Consider the following 25,035-nt stretch of genomic DNA (forward strand, 5'->3'; position numbering starts at 1 on the left):
AACACGAAAATAAAATACCTATATATATATAATATATGAATACATGTGTTCCTGGGTCGGTAAGTTTGAAATTTATATTATTGGGTGCATTTCGGAATGCGCTGCGAGCATCTGTAGCGTAGCGCACTTCGGAATGCATCCTTATTAGTTGCGCGGTAAATTTAAATATTTGAAAAATAAATGATTAGAAATTGGAGAAAAATTTAAAATCATAAGACGAAATAAAATGGCGGCAGAATATGATGGAAAAATATTTTAAAAATTGAAAAAAAAAACACGTAAGTATTTGAACAAACCTTGGCGGGGAAATAATATGCAGAAGGGTGTCCTAATACACTTGGAGATTTAATTTAAATTACTCCAAATGCACTGCAGCTAAAAAACGTCACTTAACTGTCACCAGACGATGCCAGATGATTTTGCTCAGGAACTTGGAAGTTATCAGCATCAGCCATCAGCAACACTTTACACTAGCACTGAACACTGAAAACTTTACACTACCACTGAACATTTAACTACACCACATATACTTTGCACAATTTAAATTAACAAAAGATAAATTTTCCAATCACTGCATAATTTTACACGATTTAACTACAATACTGTGTTTCAATTCAAACGTAAAGAACAAAGAAAGATCTGGACTCTCTGAAAGCCAGTTTCCAACATTTTTTTTATCAATGGAAAATAAAAAAAGAATAAGTATAAATTTTTTTTTTCTTTTAAATGTAAAAAATATCATTATCAACATGGAGAAAAAAAAAAAAAAAAAAAAAAAAAAAATGTCGCAGCCTGGATTCGAACCAGAAATTCTTGAATGGCAGCCCTTAGGGGGAAACATGCGTCCTCGACTTTAATACTAGTCTCACTAAGGCCCACAGGTTCGGTCCACAACCCTCATCTCCGCTAAATCAGGTAATACACAGCCCAGCGGATCAAAGGATCGCTTCTCTCCCCTGCGACACAGACAACAGATCACAAGAGGGCTAGACCCCCAGGAAAACTGTCCAAGCGCGTTACCAATTTCGCCACTGCGACCACAGGTGACATCTCATTGTTTTAACTACTTGATAAAGCACCCTGTACTGTGCTTTTCCCCACCACGCTTGTTTTACAGTCTGCCAGTTGGGAATTAAAGACCGTTTATTTAAAACTCTCGCTTCAAACGCTTTGAAGCTTTTGATTTTCAATAACTAACAAATATAAAATAAGTTATGCTATGAAAGTAAGATCAAAATAAATCTTGAAATTTTATAAATTGAGAGTAAAGTTATAATAAGGATTCAATTCTCATTTTTTTTAATACTTTTCAATGAATATTTTTAATCAGGGGCGTGCAATATATGCCAGTCTACTGTATAGTAAAAGGTTAAAGCTTTAATTGAAAAAACACAATATTGATTTTTCGATTTTTCACTGTCAAAGATGTCGTTGAACTATGAAAAATATTGTAATTAAAAAAAAATGAAAACATTTATTTATATTCTATTTTTCGAAAATAAATTTCTTATTGCGAAAATATATGCACACGTTTATAATATTATGTTTACATACTCTCTCGAATAAATAAAAATAAAAATAAATTTTTTTTTTCCAACGAGAAATATCATTTTTTATTTTTTATCTTAAAAAAATGTATAGATGATTTATTATTTACATTTGAAATAAATTTTTAATGTTGATTTAAGAATCCGAATTTCGGAATGTAATCGGAAATTGAAAAATGATAAATTTGTTGGACACTACCACTAGGTGGCAGAAAATTTTAGTTTTCTCGCAAATACTCCTTCTCATAGTTAAAGAGTATATATAAAAGTTTTTTACCCTCACTTTTCGCCGCTAAATCACATAATCACAGCCCGGCAAATGTAGAAGTGTAGCTACGACAGAAGGACCAGCACAGCGTTGTGTTGATGTCCACTACACACTGTGAGACTTCAGTCTCACAAAATTTTTTGGCATCCTGTGATTCTTAGAGTAGGCATACTTATATCATTGAATTTATATAATTAAAAAAATTTTTTTTTTTTCAATTTTCACGCTATCTACATAAGCTGCGTTGTTTTTTTTTATAAATAAATATGCTCATTGTCTAATGGTGTATGACGTTAACGCGATCGTCGTTTAATAAGAGAACAAAGTCATTTATGTATTACTATAAAAATAAATATATATTAATATGTGAGATGAATTTTTATAGTAGTTTTTAATTAAAAGTTTTCAGTATCCTGAAGCTGTCTCAAGGCTTTTTGTTTCATTTAACCCTTTGAGTTCGAATTTTTGAGCTCCTAAATTAAATTGAGCAAAAATTTGAACATTGAGTACCGTGACGTGCAGTAGCGACATCTTGGCGCGAATTTTCAAAATTGAAATTTAATAATTTCATTGAAATATATATGCATCAATAATTATATTAATTAGACTACAAAATATACTTTAAAATTTTTATTTTCATCAATAATTTATTAATTATTCTCATTACTTGCGCGGTAAATTTAAATATTTGAAAAGTAAATTATTAGAAATTGCAGAAAAATTAAAAATCATGCGACAAAATAAAATGGCGGTGGAATATGATAGAAAAATATTTAAAAAATTAAAAAAAAAAAAACACGCAAGTTTTTGAACAAACCTTGGTGGGGAAATAATATGCAGAAGGGTGTCCTAATACACTTGGAGATTTGAATTAAATTGCTCCAAGTGTATTGCAGCTAAAAAAACGTCACTTAACTGCTATTTCCCACCAGACGATGCCAGATGATTTTGATCAGGAACCTGGAAGCTATCAGGATCAGCCATCAGCAACTCTTTACACTAGCACTGAACGCTCAACACTTTACACTAACACTGAACACTGAACGTTTAACTACACCACAGATCCTTTGCACAATTAATATTAATAAGAGATCAATTTTCCAATCACTGCACAATTTTATACGATTTAACTACAATACTGTGTTTCAATTCAAACGTAAAGAACAAAGAAGGATCTGGACCACTACTGCTGTTGTCGATGATACTGACTGTCGCTATCGAACCGTCAGTTGATACAAAACAATCGATTTTGCGATTCATCGACCACCCTATGGAGACTATATACATATATGTATATAGTCTCCATAGACCACCCCCACTCTAGCTAAAATTTGAACGTTGAATACAGTGACGCGCAGCAGCGCCAACTTGGCGCGAAATTTCAAAATTGAAGTTTAATAATTTTATTAAAAAATTTATTTGTGTCAACAATTATATTAATTAGACTAAAAAGTATATTCGAAATTTTTCGTTTTCATTTAAAATTCATTAATTATTCTAATCAAATGCGCGGTAAATTTAGATATTCGAAAAATAATTGATTACAAATGGGAGAAAAACTAAAAATTGTAAATTTAAATAAAATGGCAGCGGAATATGATAGAAATATTTAAAATATTTTAAAAAAGCACAAGTGTTTCGTGCAAAAATCGTGCTGTTACTACCTGCACTTGCACGGTCTAATGCTGCACTACGCTACAGCCGCTGCAGCGAATTTCGGAGTGCACTCAATGTAGAAAATTCTAACCTTCAAATGCCAGGAATAAAGTAAACACTCATATTTATAAATATTTGTAAATTAATTTTATAAAAAAATAAATGATGTCAAGTCGTTCAAGGAAATTAATTGAAATAGTAACATCAAGATTTAATAAGTCACCAGTTTTAACAAACGCTATTGAATCAGCAACTGAAAGAGCTCATGTACAATTAACTCATTTTCAAAATATTGCCAACAAAAAATATGACACTATTGTCAAGGTAATTTATTTTTTATTTATTTATTTGGATGATGAACTTGATTACCTACTCCTCTATATATTTAATTAGCAAAATTATTTAAAAATAACTGAGATACTGAAAGCAGCAGACATCAGATAATTTTGTAATTTTGATAAACAAGTTATTTGTAAGTAAAATTCAATTTTCAGATCATACGCAAATATAATTTTTATATATCATTAAAATCCCAGGGAAAAGGACAAAAAATCTTAAAATCTAATTGTTGATAAATTGTAATAATTATTATTTAAAATGAATTATTGCTATCATATTATTGAGACTACAGAATTTGAGTGATTGAGGTATGGGTACAAAAACTTGTTTTTAAAATGTTTAAAATTATAAAAGCTGTTCAATCGTTACATTATTGTTCATTAGTTTATTCTTGATTCATTAATACGCATTTTAAAAATAATTATCTCATTGCATCTTTTACAAATTATTTTATTAAAATTTTTCAAGCGTCCAAAACTGGCTACGTGGCCAAATCAGCACCTCTGTTCGATATGTTTTTAGTTGCTGATGAAATAACAATAAAAGTGACGCAACGTCCAACATTTATCAATAATTAGATTCTAATGAATATGAATTTAGCAGACATTAGGTAATTATTAAATTTCAAAGAAATAAATCAAATAATTGAAATAATGAAGTTGAATAAAATGCGCGTACGGATTTTGCATTTGTCTAAATATGCATTTTTGAATTTTTATTCTGCGTACATTTTATTCATTTATTCTAAAATTAAAAAAATGGGCAATTGTCTGCTACATCTACACTCATAAATTCTAATGTTTTATTGACCTCCCTGCGGTTTTAATGTCACTTAAAATTATTTTTCGGACACGATAAGATTTCCATATATAATTTTTAAAAGTTTTTTCTATACGTATTTTATTTTTTCATTTAAAAGAAATAACTTTCTTTAACATCTGCTACTTTCCATATCATAAATAACTAATTATTTATTTTAAGTAAATTGTTATTTTTATGGACAAATAGAAATTAATTGGCTACTGGTATTTTACTAAAAATTTATAAATTTTTATTGTTTTATTTTTTCATATATTTTGCCAATAATTATAAGTATAATAATAAAATTGAATTATTCTTGAATCAATGAAAAAAATTATGAGTGTGAATGTAGCAGACAAATTTAAAATTATAAATAAATAGAGTAAATAATTAAGGGCCAGTTTTTCCAACCGAGTTTATATTTATCCGGGTTTTAATTAATATTGCTGGTATATCTATATATTAATGATATACCAGCAATGATAATTAAACCCGGTTAAAAAATAAACCTGGTTTGAAAAACTGGCCCAAAAAAATAATATTTTTAAAAAATGCGCATTTAAAAACTTTAAAAATCAATAAGTGCATTTTTTATAAATATTATTTTTTTAATTATTTACTCTATTTATTTATAATTTTAAATTTGTCTGATATCTGCTACATTCACACTCATTAAAAATTTCAAAATTTTGAAACCTATATAATTAATTTTTTTTAATCATAGCTTTTATATTTCTTAAGAACTCTTTTAGAAAAAAACCCATTTTACATATTTGAGTATTTTGATTATTTGAATTTAATTGTTTTTATTTTTTAATTAAATTCTACTGGTGTCATATTCCTTTCGATTAAAAATAAAATTTATTCAAAATTATTATTAATATTAAAATAATTATTGATGCACTTAAGAGTTATTTTTTTAATTAATAGCAAGTCAATGGAGCGACAATCATCCAGGATTTAAAATTAGCAGCATTAGAGCCAGCACCGATGCCAAAGCAGCTGGTAATCTGGTGGAAATGGTACCAGCAGCTAACAGGTCTCGAAGATGTTGAAGTAGCAAGACAACAGATGATAACCGTCCAAGACAAATTATTCGACTGCCAGAACCGCCGGCGAGATCTCAACAACCAGGCATCTGTGATCGCCGATAAATTGAAACAAGTCTACGGCGAGTTGATTCAAACCAGGCGGGAAGATCCAAAGTACGTGCAGTTGACAATCTTGGAAAATAAAGCTCTGCAAGATCAGAGCAGAATAATATCTCACTTAAATCTACTGGAAAATGAGGAACGCGACCACTTTACCCAGTTGGCCACTGCCATAAAAGAGTATCATGACAGCCAGAATATTAACGCGCAAAAATATAAATATCTGTCTATTCTAGCGTCCGCTGTCATCGCGATACTTTCTCTAGGCGGGTCGATGATTTATAACAATAAACGAATAGCCGATGTCCATAAAATAATTGCCGAGGGACAGAGTAAGAACGAAGTTATGTTCAAAAATTATTTTTCTACGCTGGAGGAAAGCATTAGAGAGTTTAAGAATAAAAAAGTTTTTATTGATTGGAATAAAGCACCGGATATTAAATATCAAAGTAATCAGAGTCCTAGTGATATTCCATCTGTTGACCCACAAATTAAAAATGTTGGTGTAGATAGAAAAATAATACTTGGCAGTGCGCTTGTCTTTCTTTTAATTATTTTAAATCGGATATCGTCTTAGTATTTTATAATTAAATGGTTTGTAAATAAAAAGAGTTTAGATTTATACTCTTAGGACATTTAATAAATACTAGACTAATAATTAATAAAATAATTCGGCCATTAGTTAAATTTTAGATAAATATATGAATTAATTGCATTTATAATTAAATATTAATATTTATAATTTAAGAATAAAATGAAATTAATTTGAAATCTGGTGATTGAAATATTTATGAAAACTATAAATATGTATATAATTAATAAAAAAAAATAATTTATACTTATTAAATTTTTTTATTTACAACTCAAACTATTTTTCATTTAAAAAATGATTAAAATAAAAAATTAAATGTATGTTACAAAATAATAATGGACATGTAAATTTGGTTAGTTGGTAAAACAGAAATCGATGATTTTTAAATTAATTACTGGTTAATTTTGATATTAATATTTGTATAGATAGAGTATTTAGTTTATAAAAAAATTAAGTTCATTCCCAGGGTTTCCATTCAAGGCCGTCGGGTGGACGTTTTTCGACGGTGCCTTTGCCGACCTCGGACCAATTCGTGCTCAAGACAGTGCCGCCAGATTCGATCTATTGAAACAAATTTATTTATAAGTTTTAAAAGACTACTCTAAGCACGGAAAACAAATTAGTAGTGGCTACTCTATGGGATAGTACTAAGTGCTGTCGGTAAAAAAAAAATTTTAGACAGTACTGTATGCTATCTAGACTGTGTCCACTACTATCTAGACGATATCCACTACTGCCCGAGATAGTAGTCAGTACTATCCAGAGAGTAGTGGATATAGTCTAGATAGCATACAGTACTGTCTGAAATTTTTTTTTACAGAAAGTACTCAGTACTATCCCAGAGAGTAGCCACTACTATTTTTTTTTCCGTGAGGTAAAAGCCTCTATACGCGCTCAGTACCATTAGTCGCTCACTTTAACTGTTTAAGACGTTTTTTTATAATTTTTATAAAAAAAAATTGCAACTAAAAATGTTATTACTGATAAATAATTATTTGTAAATCTAAATATATTAAAATATGATGTATCGAATTATTTTATAATAGATTATAAATTTAAATTAAATTACTGTTTTCAAAATCGCGCTCAGCCGGGCATTTTTTACTTTAACGTTCATTCGTTAGATTAAATTTTGGTTACGTCAAATTTTTTAAGAATTGTTGTAACTATATCTTAATAAATACATTTTGAAAATTCATGAAATTTTATATTATCAAAGAATAAAGTAGTATAATTTATAAATTATTTGTCCAAATCAATAAACTTATCATAGTTTAATTGATATTGTCTTTGAGCGACTATAGGGTCATGTGTTGATCGAGTAATGGTACATGACAACTTTTAGTGAGCGACTATGGATACACTCAAAGACCTTATTTAAAAAATTAATAATAATTAATTATCAACATTATTCTTCAAATTTAAATTTTATTCTAATACTCGAAACTTCAAAAAATAACTATAAAAAAAATGTGGTTTGTCATTTTATTTACTAATTTATATTGAGTGATTTAATCTCACTCCAATGAAAAGTGAGCCGGTATAGGGGCTTTTACTTTACATTACGTACTATTGAGTATCGAAAGTACTTACGAATGATTTATTCATGGCCTTGCGAACTTCATCAGATCCAGTGCCATAAATTTGTTGGAATAAAGAATTAAGTGCTGCATCGCCTTCGGGTTTTTCTTCAGCCTCTTGTTTTTCTATTTCTTTTTCAACTTTGTCCCAATCTTTTGATTTTTTACTTGAGCTTGGATATTTTGGTGGCTGGTTTGAGACGAGTATTTCTGTAAAATAAAAATATAAGTAATATTTTCCAAGCCTTTTAGTAGTCAGAGTAAAAATAGTTTCACAAATAATAACCTTGAGGTATAGGTTTGATATCTTCTTTAACTGCTGGATTGCCTTCTAATAAATTCCATCTAAGGCCGTCACGTTTCTTTAATTTTATTTCTATTTTAGACGGTATAACTTTATATGAACACTGATCTGGAACTATTTCATGGGCTAAATCCAATTCCAAACTATACTCATTCCCGGATGGTAATTTAGCGCTCACACTTAACTGAAAAAATCATAATTATTTATTTTTACAATGGGGTAAAAGACCCTTAACCCGATCAGTAACACTAGTCGCTCACTGAAACTGATTAATACGCTTTTATAATTTTATAGAAAAAAATTTCAAGTATAAAAGTTATCATTGATTAATAATGCACCTGAAGATCAGAACGTTTTTCGCGCAACGAAAATGTAATTTTACATGAGTGTGAATGTATCAGACATCAGACAAATTTAAAATTATAAATAAATAGAGTAAATAATTAAAAAAATAAAATTAAAAAAATGAGCATTTAAAAAATTTTAAAATTAATAAGTGAATTTTTTAGAAATGTTTTTTTTTTAATTATTCACTCTATATATTTATAATTTTAAATTTGTCTGATATCTGCTACATTCATACTCATAGATCGACTGATTAAGGGGTAGTTCCTGAGCTTGGGGGTGACCTAAGGTTTTCGGCTGATATACGAGCATTTATATGCGAAACATTTCAGAAATCTTGTCATCCAGTTGATTTTTTAATGTCCAATTTTTTTTTTTGTTGCACAAAAACGTTCTGATCTTCAGGTACATGATAAATAATCATTTGTAAATCTAAATATAGTAAAATATAACATGTATATAAATATGTGATTATTTATTTAATTCACCAATTTATATTGATTGGTTTGATTTCAATTTCTGATGGTAAAGTTAGCAATGGTCCAGAAGTTAACCGACGTCTAATAATTTTAGGATTCTTTGAAAAACGATAAATTGTTGAAAAAAAAAATAAACCAAAAATATACACAGGCAGAAAATTTGAAAAACTATAAGTGAAGTTTTTTCAAATATTTTTTTTTAATAATTTATCGTCTAAAAAAAAATCTAAAAATTATTAGACTCGGCTAACTTTAGTATCATAAGTTAGCAGACATTTGAAATTAAAAAGTTTTTTTTAACACATAAATAATGAAAAAAAAATATTTCTAAAAAAATGCACATGTCGAAAATTTCATAAACTATACGTACAATTTTTCAAATTATTTTTCTAATATTTATTTTTTTGTTAAAAAAAATCAAAAAATTAATAAATGTCTGCTAACTTTATTGTCATTTTCACTCTAATGAAAAGATGATACTGGAGTTAGCCGAGATCTAATAATTTTTAGATGTTTTTTTAAACAATAAATTATAAAAAAAAAAATATTTGAAAAAATTGCACCTGTAGTTTTTTAAATTTCCTACATGTGCATATTTTTAGTTTTTTTTTTTTTTGTAATTGATTTGGTGAAAAAAAAATTAAAAAATTTTTAATTGTCTACTAACTTCAGGATCATAATGAAAAGTGAGCGAGTATGGGTTTTTTACTTCAATTAATAAAATAATAAATATTTAAATACTTACAGTTCTTTCACTGTATTGAACTTTAACGTTACTCGTATTCTTAGCCAGCACTGTCACAATAACGAAAGCTTCTGTTTGATACCAGTCATGATTTATTTTTGGAGTTGGCATCTAGAATATTGACAGTAAAAATTAATTTAAAATATTGTTTAGGAAAAAATAATTAAACATGAAATTTAAGATGACAGATATGAATGTAATTATTTTTTTTTTACTGTTTAAAATTACCTACGTTACTTTATAATAAATTTTACTCACTTGATTGTTTATTACTTCTGCTTCGCTCGCCATTTTAAATGTTTATTCCTTATTTGCAAATCGATTTTTTAAATTAACGAGATTTTTTTAAATTAAAAATATGTTAAGTTTAAATTCATTTATGAATTGCAAGTCACTGAAATCTGGAGTAAATCCTAAAAGTCAGATTTATATTTCCTTGATGTGAGGTTCAGTTTTTTTGTTCTAGAAAAATCATAACAAGTTTAGTTCAAAATTCTGACGTCTACGCGCTTTAGTCACTGGTTATTTATTTTGCGATAAAATAATTATTTATGTTAATTATTAATTAAAAAATTTGAAAAACTTTTATTAAAATAATCTTTCAATGAAGTATAGAAAATTTTTAATCAAAATCATTTCTGTTTGTTGAACGATTATTAACATTAATTGTATCATGCAGAGAAAGAAAAAAAATAAATAACGAAACATTTAAATATGCTATTAATTTTTTTATTATTATTAAAGAATGACAGGTGTTAATATTAAAAATTATTGAGAGAAATTAAAAACAAAACGGTTGCTTAGTGACAGCGAAGCTAAACTGAAGGTTAAAATTTTTAATATTTTAAAAAAATTTGACAATCAGCTGGCGGATAAAAAAAATGTTTGTTTGGGTGCATTTCTCTTATTTCTAATAAGTTATTTTTCGAATATCTAAATTTACCGCGCAAGTAACAAGAACAATTAATAAATTATTGATGAAAATAAAAAAATTCTAGTATACTCTTTAGTCTAATTAATATGATTATTGACACAAATAAATTTTAATAAAATTATTAAATTTGAATTTTGAAATTTCGCGCCAAGATGACGCTACTGCGTATCACTGAATTCAACGTTCAACTTTTTGCTAAAGCCCAGGCGGCACAAAAAAAATTGTTGACTTTTTGTTAAGTTTAAGGCAACAATTTGTTAGAGTGTAATTAATTGTTAACATAAAGTTCAAATCATAAATAGGAACTCATTCAGAACTCATCAAGACGTCATGTTGCTATCTGGGGTGGCCCAAAAAAACCAACTATTTTTTTTTTTCGAGTCTCTTATGAAGATTTGTTGGTTTAAGATATTTTAAGAGGCCACTTCAAAAATCAGCTCTATAAAAAATTTTCACGAGGTCGCTCACGAATTTTAAAAATATTAAAAATGATTGGAATTCGGATTTTTTGTTTCTAAATTTTTTCTTCCTCATGGCAGCAATATTTTATAAAATGATGACTATGCTGAAAATCTCAGCCCAATGTTTAAATATTTAAACGGCGCTCAAGTATTTTGAATATTAACTGATAATATGTAACTAATAGTTTGAATTAGTTTTTATATTTTTTTATAACTCAATTATTGTCATTCCACTTAAATATAACTTTTGCATAACCAAAATATACAGGACAGTTTTAAATAATAAAATTGGGTCGCTATCCACTAAGTATATACCAAATATACATGGTGTATACGCGGCGTATATGCACTGAGTATACACCAAGTTTACACCAAAAATTTTGTTCTAAGTCCCATTTTCATAAAACTTTTTAAGTGCTGTAAGCGAAGTCAAAATTTTTTTAAGCGTGACTGGAAAAAAGTTTTTTATAACATATACATATTTTTTTTTAATATTTAAAATATAAAAAATTAGTCATGCTATAAAACAATAAATGAAAAATTAAAATCATTTGATAAAACTACTGTGGTTTATTTTTTTTTCCTCCATTTTATCACTCCAAAAACATACTTTCAAGATCTAAATATGATCTTTTATTTATAAAAATAAATATTTAATGTCAATTTATACTTGTATCATAAAAAATAATTTAATAAAACTATAAAAAAATAAGAAAAAAAAAAATTAAAACTTACGTAAGTTTTGAATAAGCAAAAAAACCTAAAAATTGAATTAAAAAATAAAAAAGTACATAAATAACTTATTATTTATCTTTCTCGGGTTGTATTTTTATTCAGTATGATATAAATTGATGATAAAAATATTGAGAAAGTTTATTATTAACATCCAAGGGTCGCTCGAAAACATCCAAGAGACAGTACTCTCGGAAACATTAAAAATTCTTGAGCGACGTTTGAATATTTTAATTTTGGGCTGAAATTTTTAGCGTAATGATTTCATAAATATAAACAATAGCTGCCACGAGAAAAAAGGAATTTAGAACAAAAAAATCCGAATTTTGATCATTTTTTATATTTTCGAAATTCGTGAGTGACCTCTTGAAAATTTTTTATCGAGCTGATTTTTGGAGAGGCTTCTTAAAACATCTTGAACTAACAAATTTTCATAAGAGACTCAAGAAAAAAAAATAGTCGGGTTTTTTGGGCCACCCTAATATGTATAGAAAATTGCACCTATAGCTTTTTTAATTTTCTACATGCGCATAATAATTTTTTTTGTTTTTTCTTTTTTAAATTGATTTGTAATGGTAAGTAATGGTAGTGGGACGAAAACTTTTTGGTTATGGGACGGACTATAATATTAATTAGCGGCATTGGACTAAAATTATCTTCTTTCGGCTGGAAAACACCAAAACTTTAAGTGAAATGATAAAAACAAAATTAATTAATTAAAATTATTTCCAAACCATAACTTGCTGGGTCTACTGCAGTAATAGGATGCATACTCCAATTACGAGAATTCCTATTAAACGTTATTTTATATTCCATTTGGTAATTAACATCATTGACAGGCCACCAGATCATTCTCTCATCGTCGCGCTTAAGCCATTTCTTAGGGATTACCTTCCAAGGATCTTCATTTCTTTCTTTTAGTTTTACTATTACGTAGTCTAGCATTATTTAGTAAAATCTAAAAATAACAGAACACTTATATAATATTTTTATTATTAAATTGTGTGAAAAAATTTCCCATTTAAATGAAAAAAATGTTACGAGAGTATTCTTTATATCTTATATTACAATTCAGTAAACAAAACTATTGTTTATCTTCAAGCCATATACATTTTATTAAACGTAATGCTTACAATTTTTTTTTTTTTAAACTTGAAAAGTACACTTTTTGTATTCGCGACTTGTAATGTAAGCACTTCAAACAAAAGTAATTTAATGACTCACGACTGTTGGTGATCTCGGAAATGCATACAAATTTATTGATAAGAATATTTATAATAAATGTTACAAATTGAATTCTTAAGTTTACATTTTTTTACAATTCGCATTACGAAATTTCCTTACTAATATATTTGATACAAATACATCAGTGCTACTTTTTTTAGCATCAAAATTTCTGTATGTTCTGAAATAAAAATTTAAAAAATATTTATAGGGCGAAGATTAAAAATTTTTGAATACAGATATCATTTAGAAAAGTAGAGTTAATATACTTACGTTTAATCATATCTGTTAAAAAAATTTTAGGAACCCGTTTGGCTAAAAAATATTCGTAGGTTTTCAAAGTCTAGACAGCCCATTTTACCCCCTCCCCCCAACACTTTTCATGTTAAAAATTTTGAGGGGACCATTTTGCCTCAGTGGCCCATTTTGCCTGAATGTTCCATTTTGCCCCTTCCCCGCCCCAAACACTTTTCATGTTAAAAACTTTGGGGGCCCATTTTGCCCCCTAATATTTCGAGGCATCCAAAATTTTAGGGGGCCCATTTTGCCCCCCCCCCTTCCCCTATAGGAATAGTTCCCACACCATTATGGGAATAGTTCCCATCATATTATGGGAATGGTTCCCATATTGGTATAAGATGTATTCCCATACCATTATGGGAATGGTTCCCATAATGGTATGGGAACTATTCTCATACTATTATGGGAACTATTCCCATAAATTATAGGAACGATCCCTATAATAGTATTGGCAAGGTGTGGGGTATAGGGTAGGGACAACCGAATCTACTACAGCGCCCACAGTGAACGAAATACGCGTTAAATCGCACTTATGTTGTGAATTGTTACATGAAAGCAGTGTTAAAAAATGAGAACAAATAGTTGTTAAAAATTTTTAACACAAAGTTTTTTAAATTTTAGAGTTTCAAAATTTAAAATTACAAATAATTGAAATCATTTTGATTTCTTTACTTAATGCAAATTAATGTTTTCAAATTTAAAATAATTATAATTATTTGAACTCTTTCGTTATTATGACTATTATTGTTGTTGTTATTATTATTATCAGAAGCTAACCTTATGCAGTGCGAAAGAATATTTATTTAGTATTTATTTAAATTTTTTATACTTACTTTTTTTAACATAATCTTATTTATTTTTTCCACCTTTCAAGTGTGGTATTGCACATATATTTCACGATTTTTATAAATTTTAATTATTTGTTTATATCAATTTGCCGTATTATCTCTGCGCTTTTAGAGGATGATTTAATGCGGTCGACAGATGTCGTTTCCGTCGCGCACCTTGCCAATAGGTACTATTCCCATACCATTATGGGAACCATTCCTATAACGCATAGCAAAACTTCCCATAATTTTCTTTTCGTGTACTTTATTCTTTCATAATATAAAATTTCATGAATTTTAAAAATATATTTAATAAGATATAACAATTCTTAAAAAATTTGACGTAACCTAAATTAAATCTAACGAATGAACGTTAAAGTAAAAAATGCCCGGCTGAGCGCGATTTTGGAAACAGCCACTTAATTTAAATCTATAATCTATTATAAAATAATTTGATACATCATATTTAAATATATTTAGATTCACAAATAATTATTTAACAATAGTAATATTTTTAGTTGAAATTTGTTTTAATAAAAATGATAAAAAAACTCCTTAATCAGTTGAAGTGAGCGACTAATGGTACTGAGCGGGTGTAGGGTCTTTTACCTTATTACCCGATAAAATACGAGTACAGCTATTGTTGTCTGCTACAGGCAAAGTTGATTTTGAAATCAATCCGTCCAGCACATAAAAAGTTATTCAAAAAAAAAAATTTTTCAAAAATTTTTATTTTTGGAATATCTCCAAACGAACCGTACCGATCAAGCTCAATTTTTTACAGCTTCAAGATATTGACAAGCTGCGTCGAATGACACTTTAAAGTTCAAAATCGGTTCATCCGTTCAAAAGATACAGGTATTTACATACGTGCTTGCGTACGTACATACATACATGCATACATTCGGACATCATCTTGAAATTAGTCAAAATAGCTTCCTAGAAGCTTAAAACGTCAATATTTCTTAGAAATTTGATTTTCGTAAATTGGACCGAAACCAATCACTTCCTGAATTTTTGAAAATTCACAATTTTCTTAGCGGGAAGTTAAAAATTTTCAATAGTTTCTATCATAAAACAAATGTTATAAATATTTTTGAACTGAGAATTAATTTGTGAAACGTTTAACAAAAAAAGTTCAAAATAATGCTTAATTAAATTTACAAAAATGATTCTGGAATGTTCAAAAACCATTTGAAATATAAGTTTTTTTTTATACAATTTTGGGGGTACCCCGTTTAGCTTACCCTCCCCCTTTGGCCCTCCTTCCCCTATATACTATATAGCAGCGCTTAATATTGAAACTGCGTTCATGCTATTCAGCATGGGACTCAGTACCATTCTAGCATGGCTTTGACTACTATGCTACAAAGTAATATCTACCAGTAGCATGATTACTATGTTGTATGGTAAATATTACTAGAATAATGGTAATTATTCTCATGCTATATAGTAATGATTCCTATGCTTTTAAAAATAGGACTGTTTACCATGTAGAATGGTAATTATTCTCTTCGTGAACATAATGAAAAATTGTTATTCATTTAATTTAATCCTTCAATTTCAACTATTTTTAGATCAAGAAAGCTAAGCTCTTCAAAAAAGAAATCAAATTGATGAACTCCACCCTCAAACAAATGGAGTCAGCTTTAAAGAAGATAAAACTCGCAGGAAGATGCTATTTTTCTCAGATCGAAGATCTTACCGTGCTGATATTAGAAGACTTGGCCCCATTGGGATACCAAATGGCTGATCGTCTGCTCGGCTTGGATCTTAAATGTTTCAGACTGGCTCTAATTAGGCTGGCGCAATTTCATGCCAGCTCTGTTTATATAATTGAAAATGTGAGTATTATTTATTTGTATTATTTATTTGTTGCTGTTACAGCAACAGGACTTAGTCATGTTACAGCCACAGGAATATTCCTGTTGCAGCCACAGGATTATTCCTGTTGCATCCACAGGAATAGTCTTGAATTCATACTGAGTATAATATATATATTTAATTATATATATCAATAGGGGAAAGGGGGGGGGGGGAGGCAACATGGGCTGCTTAAGAAAAAAAATTTTCAAACCTCAGTATTTTTTACTTGTTTTACTTCTTTTTTACTTCCTTGCCAAGTATTTGACTTCAATTTATTCTGTCTTTCAAAAATAAAAAATTAATATATGCGGGGCAAAATGGGCCCTCTCAAAAAAATTTCATAATGCAAGTTTTTCAGTTTATTTAACTTTTTTTTTCGTTCTGCTGAGTTTTTAGTATTATCTTGCTGTGTCTATCAAAATGAAAAATCCTGAATAGTTGGGTAAAACGGGCCCCCAACAAAACTCAATGTATGTTTCTCACTCGTTTTATATTTTTAAACTTTTTGCTATGTATTTAGTATAAAAAAGAGTTGACAGTGAAGATTTGGACCTTAAAATAACTTGATTCAAAGTTTTCTGTTGGATTACTATTCGATTAATTCGAAAAAATTGAATTCTAGCTAGTAATGCTGTTGAAGTCGTGACCTAGCTTGCCCCTTATCATAATTCTTTGATCATTTCTGTTAAAAACATTTTAGAAATCCGTTTGGCTAAAAAATATTCGTAGGTTTTCGAAGTCTAGGCAGCCCATTTTACCCCCCCCCCCCAACACTTTTCATGTTCAAAATTATAGGGGAACCATTTTGCCTTAGTGTCCCATTTCGCCTCTCCCCCTGCCCCAAAAACTTTTCATGTTAAGAATTTTGAGGGACCCATTTTGCCCCTCCCCCCTTCCGCTATTGATACATATAATTAAATATATATATTATACCCATTATGAATTCAAGACTATTCCTGTGGCTGCAACAGGAATATTTCTGTGGCTGTAACAGGACTTTCCTGTTGCTGCAACAGGAGTAAGTCCTGCTGCTGCCACAGGGCCAGGTCCTGTTGCAGCAACAGTTCTTTTTTTTCCGTATACACGCTGAGAATTTTATGGTAATCGGACCGAAACCAATAACTTCCTTTTTTTTTTTTAAATTTTAAATTTTTATAGCGGAAAGTTAAAAATAGGGTAATGTTTATGTTTGTTTTTATTTAGACGCCAAATTGCAAAAAAGAACATAAAATGGGATTGTTTTCAAGTGACCATACGCCACAAGACGCTCAATTTTACAAGGACTTAATGGATTCGTTCATTAATACAGCTGAGACCTGGCGAGAGCTAACATCATCGTGCATAACAAAATTGAGAGAGTTGTCACATACTATTTTCCCCCGAGTGTGTAAAATAGTCGAACAGATGGAGACAGAGTTCAGCGTAATCAACCACGGAGATTGCTGGATCAACAACATGATGTTTAAATATGACGAGCAAGGGAACGTCATAGATCATGTTTTTGTAAGTTTGTTTTCGTAGTAACTAAAGTTTGTTTTCGTGGTAACTCCCAAGTCGAAAAGTTTCAGCATTAATTCAGACTGAATAAACTGCTAACCAACAGTAGAAAAAAATAAAGTGGCTATCTGAAATACATTAAAAAATGAGTCTGAACTCAGACTGAAAGGTCGTCATATTTTACTTTTCAGGACCATCAGGCTGAAATTAAGCTTGAAAATAAAATCAATTAGTCAGGCTATTCAGTTTGACAAAAGCGTCAAATCAGGCTCTTTAGGTTAAAAATATGTTCAATTGTAGCAGTGTGACCAGCTTCAAATAAGTGCAGAATTGAGGTTCTTCAGTTCGAAATTTTGCTCTATAATGACAGTGTGGCAGTTTCAATTCAAGTCTAAATTTTGTTAAATAGCAGTTTATTCAGTTCGAAAATAAGCTCAAAAGTTAAGCTAAACCGACAGGTTATTCAGCTTGAATTCAGTGTCAATTATATAGTAGGCTGTTCAGTTTTAAAACAGCCTGAAAATTTCACGTCAGTTTGATGCTTAAGCTTATTCAGGTTGAATCCAGCTTTAACTTAATTCCACTAGCAGGCTGATCAGTTTGAAATAATTTTAACTAAAAGGCTGAACAGTTTAATTTAAGGCTGAATTAAGCGTAGTCAGTTTCAAGTAAGGTTCAATTCAGCGCAGTCAGCTTCATTTAAGGTTCAGTTAAGCCTAATCAGTTTGAAATAATGCTAAAACTTTTCGACTCGGGATAAAGTTAAAGACTAATAGTTTGAATTGAAACTTTTTAGGTCGATTTCCAGATGTCCAGGTATGGAACGCCTGGAATAGATTTGCAATATTTCTTCAACACAAGTATATCATACAAAGTGTTGCAAGAACATAAAGTGGCACTGATGAAAGAATATCAAGAAGTACTTGCTTCAACTATGATCGACACTGGTTGCAGGACTCGTCCTCCCAGTGTCGACTATATTAATAAAATGTTAGCAAACACCGAATTAATCGGTGTACTGACAGCGTGCACAGCATTACCAAATGTGTTAATCGACAAGAGTAAAGCCGAAGGACCTGAAAAACAAACGACTTGTAGTGATGGTAATTTAAATGCTTTGAATAATGAAGCTTTTAAACAAGCAATACTTCCACGGCTCGATAGATAGCAATCTGACGGAATATTGAACCCAAAGCATCCTAATGATATTGACTAATTAATTCAGTTTATCAAGTGAATAGTATTTAACAAATTATTCAAATTATTCCATAGAGAAGAAATATTTTTTAATAATAAAAGAGTACATTATTTTATAACTCTGACTAAGCGATGCTGACTTCAGACATCCAACGGCGATTTTCTTCCCTGTGGAAAAGGTCTTATAAAATCTCATAAAAAAAAATTGGCTATGAGAAAACGATCAGTATTTGTCCACGAAAAATCTCAAAAATTCTGATACAATTATTTTCTCATAGATGGTGCATCAAAAAAATTTTTTTCTTAAAATTCTCATATAAATTATCAGAATCTATAAGAAACAGAAGCTGTAATATTGTAATTATAAGTATTTATAAGTTTTCGAAAAATGTAAAGTTTACAATTGAGTAGATTTTGGAAATGAATAAGATCGTATGAGACGATTTCTAAAGTAATCATACAAGATTTGATACTGATTAATCAATGTGAGTACAGTTATTTTCCATATAGTTTATATGCTAAATTATTGAATTTTTTAGCATGAATTCAAAAAGTTTCTATTATGTATACTCAAGAATATTTGTATGAGTATTTACGCGGAAAATCTTTAGCAATCTATTCACGAAAAATCTATGAAATTGAGTCCGTTTATTTATTCATCAAATTTACTCAAGTAAACATTAATATTAAATATTAAAGTCATGATGTATTATGGGATATACCATAGTACAACCCAAACAGGTACTTGTTGGTCTGTCAAATGACAGGAGTACTCGAATAAAATCGTATTGAAATTTGGAATATAACACTTCTGAAATAAATGTCTTACCAGGGACACTACAAATCGTAGGTGCGATCTCGTGGCGAGCACCGAACTACTCCCGCTGCTGCTGCCTAGCACCGGTGACTTTCCCCTTCTCCATATCGATCTTTTCTCCCGAGAAATTTTTTCTCTTGGCTTAAACAACTTTTGTTATTTTGGTCGGAGAATACAAAAAAACTTGCGTGAAAAGAATAGTACTTGTTCCGAGAAATTTTATTCTGTTGAACCAAAAAAATGCAATATCACTACAAAAAAATAATGTATCTTGCACCAAAAAAAAAAAAAAAATGGGGCAAGATACATAACTGGGTTTGTAAAAAATCACATATAAACTTATATTTTCACTCATCTCCGAACAGTTAAAATACTTAAAGTACAAGAAATAGTGATAATATTAGTATTTTGGGTGTAAATTCTTATAAAACAAAAATGAAGTTGAGCAATTATTTTTGAATGAATCTGATAAAATTAATATTTTATGTGAATGGAAATTATTTATAAAATCTCATAAGTACTCCATAATATTTTATAAGTAATAGCCTTCTAACTAAAACTTACAAAAACTCATAAATCACATAGCTTTTAAATTAAAATTAAATCTTTTAAGTTTTTACAAGTTAATTCGATTATAGATTTTCTTACTAATTCTCATAAAATTTTTATGAGAAAAAGGTCTGCATTTGTCCATGTGATTCCTGATTCAATCTCATAAAATTTCGAAGAAATACATGTTAAATATTTTCTCATAAAATATGACAAATATTTTATGATATTCAATAAGATATTATCTCCTAGGATAACTCTTACTAAAACTTATAAATTCTGAAAATTTCGTATAAAAAAATAATCTTATTGAGATTTTGTAAGTATTATAACATCGGAATTCGCCTGATCAATTCTTATTGAAAATACATTAGAATAAACTGTAACAATCTTATAGAAATGAAAGTACTTATTGAATCTCATAATCGTTGGCGGAATTCGAGTCACAAAATCTCATAAATTAAAAAATCTTACTCATTCTTTTAAAAATCTAGTACGGAAATCATGATAGGAAAACATCAAAAGCTTTGACTCATAGATTCTCATAAAAATTCATATGAGAATTTTTTTAAATCTCATAGATATTTTCGAAGCTCATAGATTCTCATAAAAAATATTCAATATTTTATCAGAATTTATGAGAGCTTTTCCACAGGGTTTGTTCGGACAAATCAAACTGTAATTAATGACCATTAGTTATAGTTGGATTAGCGAAACTTTGAGTTTTTGAAATTTTCGGTTTTTTATCCCCACCATCAAGGCACATGCCTTAAGTATTAAATTTAGATAATGAGGGTGAAAAACCGAAAATATCTGAAACGCAAAGTCTCGCTAATCCAACCATAAGTATTTTTAATATTTTTCACAAATTTGACAACCGGCTGACGGGTAAAAAAACGTTTATTTAAAAATTGACTTCACGGAAATAGTCGACATAATTATTATTAATTAGAAAATTATTTTTCAAAAACGTGAAATTAGCCGTAGCCTGATAATTTTTGATTTTTTTTAAAAACGGTAAATCATTAAAAAAAATGTATTTAGAAAATTGCACCAATAGCTTTATTAATTGTATACATCCGCATATTTTTTTTTTTTTCTTTAATTGATTTGTTAAAATAAATATCCGAAAATTGTAAATTGTCTAATAAATCCAACATGAATTTTTATATAAATCTATACGCTCTTATATTAATTCCTATTAATTCTGACATAAACTTATACTTTCTATATGGATTCTTATGGGTTTCCATCAGCAATTAAAATGCATCAACAATAATTTCTCTGATAGCACGAGTTGCTCGTCAAAAAGTTGGTATTCATTAGTTGGCGACCAACTTGACGACAAGTTGTCGACAACTCTAGCTTTTGCAACTTTTGGCTACAAGTTACCACCAACTTTCTGAGAAAGTTGGCGCCAAGGAAGAGCCGCAATTCGAAAGCAGGTTTCTGAGAAAATTGAAGGCAACTTTCCGTCAACTTATGGATTGCCAATTTATGGCCACCAACTTTCTCAGAAATTGACTGTCAGCTTATCGGATTTCTAACTTTTTCAGAAAGTGTCTATCAACTATGGAAATATCAACTTTTGCGGCCAACTTGGCGTTTAGCTGCGGCTGTTAGTTTGTCGCCAGTTTCTCGCCAACTTGGCTATCAGGGTTAATATTCAGAAATTATAAAATAATTATTGAGAAATTATTTTGAAAATTTACCGCAATTTTTTTCAACCAGAATTTATTGACTCAAGTGGACTTTGTGTTCATTAAATGCCAATTTTTTTTTTAATAAGCAATGAGCATAAAAAAAAAGAATACCAAACTATGACAGATTATTATTTTTTGGATGCAATCGCTGACTACTGTTATACATTCCAATGAAGAATTTATACCTTCAAAAAAGTTTCAAAACTAAGTATCAATCATTACAATCATCAAAGCCGCAAACATTTATATACTTTTTTACTTTCTACTAATCTCGTGCTAGCATTTATCGTTACTATAATTATAAAAATCATGGACGTATGGCTTTTTTGGTAAAATATAATCAACGCGTTACATTTATTTCTATTTTATATTGATTACATTATTAATTTTGTGATCGTACTCTTATACATTAATTTTTTTTGTGTCATTACAGCTTTCTATACAATAATATATATACTCAATCCCTCTGAAAAAATATAGGGGAAGGGGGGGTACCTAAGGAAATACTAAGTTTTCGAGGACTAAAATACGCTAAATCTTTTTGTTTTTAGTGATATTCGAGTTAAATAGACAAAATTTTTAGCTGCCGTTAAGAAATAAAATTTTTATTTTTGGCGGGCAAAACGGGGTACCCTTAAAAGAAGTTGAAAAAAAAAAATTTCGGAAAATTGATCGAATTTTATTACTTGAATCTTTTATATGTAATATACATAAAAAAAAATTCCATTTCACATCATTGGTGGACACCAAGGCAAAAAAAAAAATTTTTGTGAGGCAAAGAGGCCTCCCTCCAAAAAATGATATTTTTTTTTTTTTTTCTTAAATTGTTTTCATTATTAAGAATGTAATTCTTTCTCTTGAAAACTATTTTTGGATTTATAATACTCAAGAGAAATTTTTTTAAGTGTAATAAATCGTTTCCCCTCGATTAGCTTAATTACTAATTGCTATTTAATAAAAAAAAACGATTTTGTATTTTTTATTTGTCATCATTTTGAACCCAAAAAACGTGTTTTTTGATTTTTTAGATTGCAGATTATATTGCATTATTTATAATATTTTATCAATAAAAGAGTTAAATATTATTTTCGAATATTTTAAGTGGCCAAATTTGCCCAAGCTATAACAAATCAGCCGAAAAATGGATTAGTGTATTATATTTTTTTCAATTGGACGATAAAATTATAAAAGAAACATTTTTTAAAAATTTTCGTCTGGTCCGTTTTGCCCTAGGTATTATAGGGAGGGCTGAATTTGCGGAAACATCAAATTTCTTTTAATTTAACGATAAAAATTTGGAAGATTCAGTTCTTCAAGGTTTTCGGCTGGTCTATTTTGCCCCAAGTTTCATGCGTAGGGCTAAAAGTGCGCGAATATATATCGGATTTATACTAATTAGACGAAAATAAAATTTTTTTTTTCATAAAATTTTGGGGGTACCCCGGTTTGCCTACCCTACCCCCTTTTACCCCGCCCCTTCCCCTAATTCAGTCTAAAAGAATTCAAAAACAGTTTATCATACAGAAGTTAAGAATTTAAGACAGTGAAACTTTTTTTAAACTTTAGAAAATTCAAAAATAAATATTCGTGATTTATCATAGAAAATCGATAGAAAACCCATAGAAAATTGATATAAAACAAAAACTTGTTGCTGTCATAGGAAATCGATAGAAAACCCATAAAAAATTGATATAAAACAAAAAATTGTTGCTGTCATAGGAAATCGATAGAAAACCCATAGAAAATTGATATAAAACAAAAACTTGTTGCTGTCATAGAAAATCGATAGCAAACTCATAGAAAATTGATATAAAACAAAAACTTGTTGCTGTCATAGAAAATCGATGAAAAACCCATAGAAAATAGACAGAGAACAAAAACTTGTTGCTGTCATAGAAAATCGATAGAAAACCCATAGAAAATTGACAGAAAACAAAAACTTGTTGCTCTCATAGAAAATCGATAGAAAACCCATAGAAAATTGACAGAAAACAAAAACTTGTTGCTGTCATAGAATATCGATAGAAAACCCATAGAAAATTGACAGAAAACAAAAACTAGTTGCTGTCATAGAGAATCGATAGAAAACCCATAGAAAATTGACATAAAACAAAAACTTGTTGCTGTCATAGAGAATCGACAGAAAACCCATAGAAAATTGATATAAAACAAAAACTTGTTGCTGTCATAGAAAATCGTTAGAAAACCCATAGAAAATTGACAGAAAACAAAAACTTGTTGCTCTCATAGAAAATCGATAGAAAACCCATAGAAAATTGACAGAAAACAAAAACTAGTTGCTGTCATAGAAAATCGATAGAAAACCCATAGAAAATTGATGTAAAACAAAAACTTGTTGCTGTTTATAACTAAATGTCAGTATTTTTAAACTTTTAGTGGTTTTTTTTTTGTTCTCAAATTTTCATTTATTCATTCGTCAAAATTAACAAATATTGAAATTTGTCGACAAAAAAAATTTCTCGAAATAAAATTATGAGAATAATAAGAAACAAAATTTATATAAAACTAGAAATACATTTCCATTACATTACTATCATTTTCTAAAATTTCACTTCAAATTTTACGGCGACTTGCGTCGAAAATTACAAAATTCTACAGCTCGAACGATTTTTAAATTGTTTTAGAATGAATTTCATTACAAGGGATCGTTTATAAATAATCATTACAAATTACAAATTACACGATTTATTTAAATTCATTATTTAATAAATTTTAATTATTTCGATAAATAATTTTTTTATTTTTAAAAGACAATTTAATTGACTACATTTTTTTATGGTACTGAAGTTAGCAGCCGTCTAATAATTTAACAAATTTTTTTTAAACAATAAACTATAAAAAAAAAATTATTTCAAAAAATTTTACCTGTAGTCTTTTAAACTTTCTACATGTGCATATTTTTAGTTTTTGAAGTTATTGGTTTCGGTCCGATTTCGAAAATCGAAATTTCATTAGATGTCGACGTTTTGAGGTCCTAGAAAGCTATTCTGACTAATTTCATGATGATGTCCGAGTGTATGTATGTATGTATTATAACGCAAAAATTATACGCTAATCTTTGCGCTACAACTTCGTTCTCTGTCCTTAGCCTCCAGTCTCG

General features: G+C 28.9%; 3 protein-coding genes across 3 annotated transcripts; 2 read left to right on the forward strand and 1 right to left on the reverse strand.

Moving 5' to 3' along the window:
- The first annotated feature begins 3,388 nt into the window (after positions 1-3,388).
- Positions 3,389-6,542, forward strand: LOC130663519 (uncharacterized). Its single transcript, XM_057462783.1, has 2 exons — positions 3,389-3,795; positions 5,542-6,542. The coding sequence occupies exons 1-2, from the start codon at positions 3,634-3,636 to the stop codon at positions 6,337-6,339; spliced, it is 960 nt and encodes a 319-aa protein (XP_057318766.1). The 5' UTR covers positions 3,389-3,633; the 3' UTR covers positions 6,340-6,542.
- A 52-nt stretch (positions 6,543-6,594) lies between these two features.
- Positions 6,595-10,289, reverse strand: LOC130663520 (protein SGT1 homolog). Its single transcript, XM_057462784.1, has 5 exons — positions 10,066-10,289; positions 9,808-9,918; positions 8,221-8,422; positions 7,948-8,144; positions 6,595-6,915 (listed from the first exon to the last, which is right to left on the reverse strand). The coding sequence occupies exons 1-5, from the start codon at positions 10,096-10,098 to the stop codon at positions 6,811-6,813; spliced, it is 648 nt and encodes a 215-aa protein (XP_057318767.1). The 5' UTR covers positions 10,099-10,289; the 3' UTR covers positions 6,595-6,810.
- Positions 10,290-15,922: 5,633 nt separating this feature from the next.
- Positions 15,923-18,816, forward strand: LOC130664164 (uncharacterized). Its single transcript, XM_057463973.1, has 3 exons — positions 15,923-16,129; positions 17,355-17,654; positions 18,445-18,816. Exons 1-3 carry the CDS (start codon positions 15,923-15,925, stop codon positions 18,814-18,816), a joined length of 879 nt encoding a protein of 292 aa, XP_057319956.1.
- Positions 18,817-25,035: the final 6,219 nt, after the last annotated feature.

This window comes from Microplitis mediator, chromosome 2 (assembly GCF_029852145.1).
Source record: "Microplitis mediator isolate UGA2020A chromosome 2, iyMicMedi2.1, whole genome shotgun sequence".
Lineage (NCBI taxonomy): Eukaryota > Metazoa > Arthropoda > Insecta > Hymenoptera > Braconidae > Microplitis > Microplitis mediator.

What these genes read in the sequence shown, in the direction of transcription:
- LOC130663519 (XM_057462783.1), top strand. Translation starts at nt 3,634, where the DNA reads ATGATGTCAAGTCGTTCAAGGAAATTAATTGAAATAGTAACATCAAGA. An exon ending in AATATGACACTATTGTCAAG is followed by an intron (nt 3,796 to 5,541) that starts GTAATTTATTTT and finishes TTTAATTAATAG; the next exon opens with CAAGTCAATGGAGCGACAAT.
- LOC130663520 (XM_057462784.1), bottom strand. Translation starts at nt 10,098, where the DNA reads ATGGCGAGCGAAGCAGAAGTAATAAACAATCAA. An exon ending in TTCAATACAGTGAAAGAACT is followed by an intron (nt 8,423 to 9,807) that starts GTAAGTATTTAA and finishes TGATTTTTTCAG; the next exon opens with TTAAGTGTGAGCGCTAAATT. An exon ending in AGGCCATGAATAAATCATTC is followed by an intron (nt 6,916 to 7,947) that starts GTAAGTACTTTC and finishes TTGTTTCAATAG; the next exon opens with ATCGAATCTGGCGGCACTGT.
- LOC130664164 (XM_057463973.1), top strand. Translation starts at nt 15,923, where the DNA reads ATGGAGTCAGCTTTAAAGAAGATAAAACTCGCAGGAAGATGCTATTTT. An exon ending in CTGTTTATATAATTGAAAAT is followed by an intron (nt 16,130 to 17,354) that starts GTGAGTATTATT and finishes GTTTTTATTTAG; the next exon opens with ACGCCAAATTGCAAAAAAGA. An exon ending in ACGTCATAGATCATGTTTTT is followed by an intron (nt 17,655 to 18,444) that starts GTAAGTTTGTTT and finishes GAAACTTTTTAG; the next exon opens with GTCGATTTCCAGATGTCCAG.